Source organism: Heteronotia binoei, chromosome 15 (genome assembly GCF_032191835.1).
Source record: "Heteronotia binoei isolate CCM8104 ecotype False Entrance Well chromosome 15, APGP_CSIRO_Hbin_v1, whole genome shotgun sequence".
In the NCBI taxonomy this organism is placed as follows: domain Eukaryota; kingdom Metazoa; phylum Chordata; class Lepidosauria; order Squamata; family Gekkonidae; genus Heteronotia; species Heteronotia binoei.
The window spans coordinates 60,493,186-60,500,693 of NC_083237.1; the positions used below are offsets into that span (position 1 = coordinate 60,493,186).

A 7,508-nucleotide genomic window follows, 5' to 3' on the forward strand; every position below is an offset into this window, starting at 1 on the left:
GCAGAGCCTGGACTGCAGCTTTACCACTCTGCACCATGGGGCTCTTCATTCAGTAAGTAAGTCAGAAAACAATCTGCCTTCAGAGTTTTTTACACGTTTTAAAGGATTTGCAGATTTTTTTTGGCAGAGAAGGGATCTGGTGAACAGTTGCTCAGAAAAAAGACGTTCAACCTAAATTCAAGTCGGCTAGAAAAGGCTCTTAGTCACACATGAGATGGTCGACAGATTTATTAGATACCCTTTGAGTACTATGTACACAGGAAGGCAGAAAGTTACTTCTTGGTTTCTTCCTCTTTTGACAAAGTCTTGAAAATCTCCTCCTTCTTGGCTTGCAGCCGCTCTTCACGGCGCTTACGAGCCTCCTTGGTCTTCGATCTGCGGGCTTCAGCCTGGTCACTGGGAAACAAAGGCAAGCATGACAACGCTGCAAGGGTCACACTGGTACTCTCAATATGTTCACTCAACCAACATAAGCACTATTTCCACGCAAACAGATGTGTATCAGCGGAACTTTCCCCACAGAAGGCGCTCTGTTGCTGATGCTAGCCATCTCTAAAAATCTAATCCTGCTTTCTGTTACCCGGATGCAATACGGTAACCCCCCCATCCCACCCCCGACATATTCCATGCAACTTCGACTGATAACCACTGGCATGCAGTCTGGTCTGTTCACACCTTTCCTATAACCAAAAAGTCACAGCAGAAGACAAAAACAAATCAAATAACTCTTTACTGCATCTGCTGATTATGTCAAGGAGTAATTAACACATGGACTTCACTACTGCAATCATAGAGTTGGAAGGGACTTTCAAGTACTTGAAGATGGTGATCATATCACCTCTCAGTTGCTCCCTCTCCAGGCTAAACACACCCAGCTCCTTCAACCTTTCTTCATAGGACTTGGTCTCCAGACCCCTCAACATCTTTGTTGCCCTCCTCTAGACCTGTTCCAGCTTGTCTATATCCTCTTTAAAACATGGCACCCAAAACTGACACAATACTCCAGGTGAAGTCTTACCAGAGCAGAGTAAAGCAATACCATCACTTCACGTGATCTGGACACTATACTTCTGTTGATGCAGCCCAAAATTGCATTTGCCTTTTTAGCCACCGCATCACACTGTTGACTCATGTTCAGCGTATGATCCACTCCCTAGATCCTTTTCGCACATACTACTGCTAAGACAAGTCTCCCCCATCCTATAACTATGCATTGGATTTTTCCTACCTAAATGCAGAACTTTACATTTATCCCTGTTAAAATTCATTTAATTGGTTTTAGCCCAGTTTTCCAGCCTGTCAAGGTCATCCTGTATCCTGTTTCTGTCTTCTTCTGGGTTTGCAACCCCTCCCAATTTAGTATCATCAGCAAATTTAATAAGCATTCCCTCTATTCCTTCATCCAAATCATTGATAAAGAAGCTGAACAAAACAGGTCCCAGGACCTATCCTTGAGGCTCTTCACTTGTCACTCCAGTTGTCACTCCAGTTTGGTGTAGTGGTTAAGTGTGCGGACTCTTATCTGGGAGAACCGGGTTTGATTCCCCACTCCTCCACTTGCACCTGCTGGCATGGCCTTGGGTCAGCCATAGCTCTGGCAGAGGTTGTCCTTGAAAGGGCAGCTGCTGTGAGAGCCCTCTCAGCCCCACCCACCTCACAGGGTGTTTGTTGTAGGGGAGGAAGGTAAAGGAGATTGTGAGCCGCTCTGAGACTCTTCGGAGTGGAGGGCGGGATATAAATCCAATATCTTCTTCTTCTTCTTCCTCTCCAAGAGGATGAGGAAGTGGTGGTGGCTACAAGCATGCAGCTTCAAGAGGGGACTGGATAAACATATGGAACAGAGGTCCATCAGGGGCTATTAGTCACAACGTACAGATTGAATACCACATCTGGAGCAGTGATGCTCTGTTTTCTTGGTGCTTGAAAAGCAACAGTGGGAGGGCTTCTGGGGTTCTGGCCCCACTGATGGATCTCCTGACGGCACCTGGGTTTTGGCCACTGTGTGACACAGAGTGTTGAACTGGATGGGTCACTGGTCTGATCCAACACGGCTTCTTATGTTCCTAGTGCTAGAATGATTTAAAATAGACTACCCTAGAGAAAACAGCCAATAGAGATTAAGAAAACACTTACGCCAGAAGCTTCTTGCGAGCTTTGTCTGCCTTCAATTTATGGATGTGCTCCATCAGGATCCGCTTATTCTTGAACACGTTGCCCTTGACTTTCAAGTACAAGCTGTGGTACCTGAAAGGGGCAGATCAAAGCAAAGAATGAAGGTGCCGCCTCCTTGGGATTTGAGGAAACTCGTGACTAAAAAGACAATTCAAGCAGTTTTGCTATAATGGTGTTGCAAGTTCTACAAGAGCCAGTTTGGTGTAGTGGTGAAGTGTGCGGACTCTTATCTGGGAGAACCGGGTTTGATTCCCCACTCCTCCACTTGCACCTGCTGGGATGGCCTTGGGTCAGCCAGAGCTCTGGCAGAGGTTGTCCTTGAAACGGCAGCTGCTGTGAGAGCCCTCTCAGCCCCACTCACCTCAAAGGGTGTCTGTTGTGGGGGGGGGGAGGTAAAGGAGATTGTGACTGCTCTGAGATTCAGAATATAGGGAGGGATATAAATCCAATATCATCATCTTCTACAAAACCAAAAATATTAAAATCTAGCATGCTATTTGGGAAGCCTGCATAAGCTGGCCCCACCAGCACCCCCCACCCCACTCTTTGGAAGATTTGCTTCTTAGCGATTAACACTTGCTGAAGAGTTAGGCTGATCCACAAAGAGATAATCCTTCAACTCCTATAGACAGGCCCATTTCATCCACTGGGAAAAAGCACAACCATTTCCTAGACTTACATATGGCGGTCAATCTTCTTGGACTCCCTGTACCTCCGAAGGAGACGCCTCAAAATTCTCATCCTTCTCATCCAGGTAACTTTCTCAGGCATACGGGCATTAGCTGTACCTTTTCTCTTACCTGGACAGAAACAGAAAATATTAAACAACATCAGCTCTATGTGACACCAAGCCTCCAGTAGCACCTTAAAGACAAACACAGCTACACATCTTCATCTGTGTGACACAGTTTGAGCAGCAGACAGCCGAACCATTATTCAATGCCTCTAGGCACTGAATAATCTTTCCAAACTCAACTCCAAGTCAAAGAAGTGGAAAGCTGATGCTTACCAATGCCCATGTGCCTGCCCTTCCGGCGGGCCAAGGTGTTCTTTCTGCACCGAGCACGTGAGTGAACGGTAACAGGCTTGCGGATAATCAGACCATCTTTGATCAGTTTCCTGATCTGCTGACCTAAAGAGTACAAGAACAACAATCAGTTGCAATGAATTAATATTTCTAAGGAGAAATGCACCCATCTGGTTTCCATATTCAAAAACATAAATTGGTGCAGAATGCTTCAACCAGGATATTGACTGGAGTGGGTCGTAGGCACCATATCACTCCAGTCTTGGCCTATCTACGCTGGCTTCCAATTTGTTTCTGAGCACAATTCAAGGTGCTGGCCTCAACCTTCAAAGCCCTGTCCGTTTTGGGACCAACAAACCCAAAGGACCACCTGTGCCCTTATGCACCCACTTGAACTGACCATTACAGTCATTTTTTTGAGACCCTGCTCTGGATTCCCCTGCCTTCTAAAATCAGGAGGGTGGCAACTCCAGGAGAGGGCTTTCTCAACCATGGCACCAAACTTCTGGAACTCTTCCTCCTGGAAGATTCGTCTGTCCCCTTTTGCTGCCATCTTCTACCAGTAGGCGAAGACTTTTTCGTTTTGTTTGGCATTTCCTCAGCGATCCCTCCTTCCAGTGTTTTATGTTTTGCACGTATTTTATTTTGTTTAAAACTGTTTTAATGATGCATATTTTGGGAAAAGCTTATTTTAATTGTTTATAATGGAATGTCCTCTTATATGTTTTAATTTGTTAGCCATGTGGAGGGCCCATCTAAGGGCAAAAAGGCAGGATATAAATTTCGCAAATGAAATGAACTGTTGCTACCCGACAGTAGTATTACAAGCCTGCCCCCTTCTACGGTTGTGTCTTCTCCATCCACCTAACGCAAATCTAATTCGGCTCAACCAAACTAAAACCTTCCAGTTAAGTGGCTAATGTTCAAGTCGCTTGCTTCTGCACAGTTGTTTTCTGTGTATTTAGTGGGAGCACCCTAAGCAAAACCTTGATGTTCAGCTAACAAAGGGTTAGCTGGGAAATAATTTCTCCTCAAGTCTCCATTACAGAATTGGAAAGTGCCTCAGTTGTCCAATGTCAAAGCTACTGGAGTATGGGATACGCCAATAGAGTACTAAGTATCTGAATGGGGTATAGGGTTGCCAATCCCCAGGTGGCGGCAGGGGATCCCCCAGTTTGGAGGCCCTCCCCCCGCTTCAGGGTCGTCAGAAAGCGGGGGGAGGGGGGAAATGTCTGCTGGGAACTCTGTTATTCCCTATGGAGATTTTTTCCCCATAGAAAATCATGGAGAATTGATCTGTGGGTATCTGGAGCTCTGGGGGGGCTGTTTTGGGGGGTAGAGGCACCAAATTTTCAGCATAGCAACTAGTGCCTCTCCCCAAATTACCCCTCGAGTTTCAAAAAGATTGGACCAGGGGGTCCAATTCTATGAGCCCCAAAAGAAGGTGCCTCTATCCATTATTTCCTATGGAAGGAAGGCATTGAAAAGGTGTGCCGTCCCTTTAAATGTGATGGCCAGAACTCCCTTTGGAGTTCCATGATGCTTGTCACAGCCTTGATCTTGGCTCCACCCCTAATGTCTCCTGGCCCCACCCCCAAAGTCTCCTGGCTCCACCTCCAAAGTCCCCAGATATTTCTTGAATTGGACTCGGCGACCCCAATGGGGTATTCGTTATGCTTTCCCTCTGCATCAACCAATTCATTTAAAAAAGTGAATCAAAGAGTATCAGGCGAGAAGTGTTGGAAAACGAGAAGCAAACAGCCCACCCTCTCCAGAAATTCAGCTGAACAGAAACACCAAGCCTGCAATTTACAAATACGGCAAGCCACCACTTACGAGAGTTTGCATTTGCAATTTCATTAGTCTCATTAGGATCCAGCCAGACTTTCTTCTTGCCACAGCGCAGGACGCTAGAGGCCAGCCTCTTCTGGAGCCTTAGCATACTGGGGAAAGAAATCAAAACATACAAGTTTGATATTTCATGCAGAGAAAGAGAACCTGAGACTGGAAAAAAGATTTAGACTGAAATTCATAATGTACACGTGAGAACCCTCAATGGTCTTAAGGTCTCAAAACCAATAGCTAGTTTGGCATTTGTGAAAACTACGTAAGTAATGAATCTTCACATAGCCTGAATCAATAGACTGTAATTCAGGAATGAGAGACCTGTAAAAACTACTACAGCTGTGAACTTGGCCTCAGAATGCAAATTTAAAAGCAAAAGGGGGGGGGGGGGAGTCTGGAAAGATGCTTCTGTGGGGCAAACTGCCAAAATGAATGACTGGCACACGTTCTACCTCAGGCCCAGCACTCCTATATCTCGACACAGACCATTCCTACTTGACAAGGTTGTTGTAAGAATGACTTAACTCAGCACCCACAAAGGTAGATTCAGGTGAGGTATGTTGGTCTGAAGCAACACAACAAATTTCTGGCACCTTTAAGACCAATGAAGATTAATTCTGGGTATAAGCTTTCACGTGCATGCACACAAAAGCTTACAAGCAGAAATCAACTTTGCTGCCAGCAAAATGCTGGTCTTAAAGGTTCCACTGGACTCAAATTTTATTCTTCAACACCCATATAGCAAGGGTGACAAGCACAACTGAACTCCAGAGAGTTCTGGCGATCACATTTGAAGGGACCATACACCTTTTAAATCCCTTCCCCCCACCTGGAATAATGAATATGGGCACCTTCATAGAATTGGACCCCCTGGTCCAATCTTTTTGAAACTTGGGGGGGGGGGGGGGGTTGAGGAGAAATCAGTCTCCACAGGGCAGGGGTGGCCAAACTGCACCTCTGGAGCCACATGTGGCTCTTGAAGCCCCCACCACCCCATTGACCACCGTGGGTAAGACATCTGTCTCGCTGAAACACTTCTCCAAGCCAAGCCAGCCAGCCAGCAGCTTGCAGAATGCATTTAAAGTTACTTTCTTTCCACCTCTCCCTTCATCCCCCTCCCTCTTCCTTCCTTCTCTCAAACATCAAATGTACATGTGCATTTAAAGTTACTTTCTTTCCACCTCTCCCTTCATCACCTCCCTCTCCCTTCCTTCTCTCAAACACCAGATGTACATGTGCATTTAAAGTTACTTTCTTTCCACCTCTCCTTTCATCCCCTCCCTCTCCCTTCCTTCTCTCAAACACCAATGTACATGGGCATTTAAAGTTACTTTCTTTCCACCTCTCCCTTCATCACCCTCCCTCTCCCTTCCTTCTCTCAAACATCAGATGTCCATGTGCATTTAAAGTTACTTTCTTTCCACCTCTCCCTTCACCCCCCTCTCTCTTCCTTCTCTCAAACATCAGATGTCCATGTGCATTTAAAGTTACTTTCTTTCCACCTCTCCCTTCACCCCCTCCCTCTCCCTTCCTTCTCTCAAACACCAATGTACATGTGCATTTAAAGTTACTGTCTTTCCACCTCTCCCTTCATCCCTCTCCCTCCCTTCTCTCAAACATCAGATGTACATGCGGCTCTCTGACATTTATACTATGCGGCTCTTACATTAAGCCATAGGGCATAACGGAGTGCCCAGCTGGCATTTCCCTACCCCCCCCCCGCTTTCTAATAGCCCTGAAGAGGGGAGGGAGGCCTCCAAACCGGGAGATCCCCTGCCCTCCCCTGGGGATTGGCAACCCTATTTTGATCCCACCAACAGAGAAGGGGATAGGCCCCTTCGCCTTTCAACGCCCCCCCTCCCCGTTGCTAGGCCGCGACCAATGGGAAAGCGCCCTCTCTGCCCCCCCTCCCTCCAACCGCCGCTCTCCCTCCTCGAGGCTCCCGCCGCCTCCGGCTCTAGGGCCTCCCGCCTTCCCTCCCCGAGTCGAGCCCCTCATGGCCCCTCTCGGCCTCCCCGGAGCTTCAGCCCCGCACCTCATGGCGGCGGCGCCGACGGCCCTGAAAGGAAAGGGAAGGAAACGCGCAAGCGCAGAGCCCGCTTAGTCACGTGCCAGCGGGTCGTGCCACCGCTGCTCCACACCCATGTCCCTTTTTTTTTCTTTTCAATACCTTCAATTGAACACTCTGCCTAAACGTAGGACTCCTTCACGTCAAACAAGGTGTGAGTGGGGAAAGAAGCAGAGGGCAGGAGGGACGAAATGGAATTAGGATCTCTCTTTCTGGTCTCCCCTCCAGGGTTGGGAATGGCCTGCCCCAGTACGCTACGCGCATGCGCGTTTTGTGGCGTTGAAGTTCGTGTGCGGCGTGTGAGCAGAAGGGAGGCAAGCCTGGGCTAGTTTGTAAAGAGTGCGCCTGCGCGGCTTGTAGTTGACCGGAAGCTGTAAATGCGCACTGTGGGATATT

General features: G+C 47.6%; 1 protein-coding gene across 1 annotated transcript; it reads right to left on the bottom strand.

Moving 5' to 3' along the window:
* Positions 1–210: 210 nt before the first annotated feature.
* On the bottom strand, positions 211–7,181 carry RPL19 (ribosomal protein L19). The gene is made up of 6 exons (XM_060256851.1): positions 7,080–7,181; positions 5,036–5,142; positions 3,182–3,304; positions 2,852–2,972; positions 2,134–2,244; positions 211–396 (listed from the first exon to the last, which is right to left on the bottom strand). The coding sequence occupies exons 1-6, from the start codon at positions 7,082–7,084 to the stop codon at positions 273–275; spliced, it is 591 nt and encodes a 196-aa protein (XP_060112834.1). The 5' UTR covers positions 7,085–7,181; the 3' UTR covers positions 211–272.
* Positions 7,182–7,508: the final 327 nt, after the last annotated feature.

What these genes read in the sequence shown, in the direction of transcription:
- RPL19 (XM_060256851.1), bottom strand. An exon ending in AATTGCAAATGCAAACTCTC is followed by an intron (nt 3,305 to 5,035) that starts GTAAGTGGTGGC and finishes TGTACTCTTTAG; the next exon opens with GTCAGCAGATCAGGAAACTG. An exon ending in AAGAAGATTGACCGCCATAT is followed by an intron (nt 2,245 to 2,851) that starts GTAAGTCTAGGA and finishes TGCCCCTTTCAG; the next exon opens with GTACCACAGCTTGTACTTGA.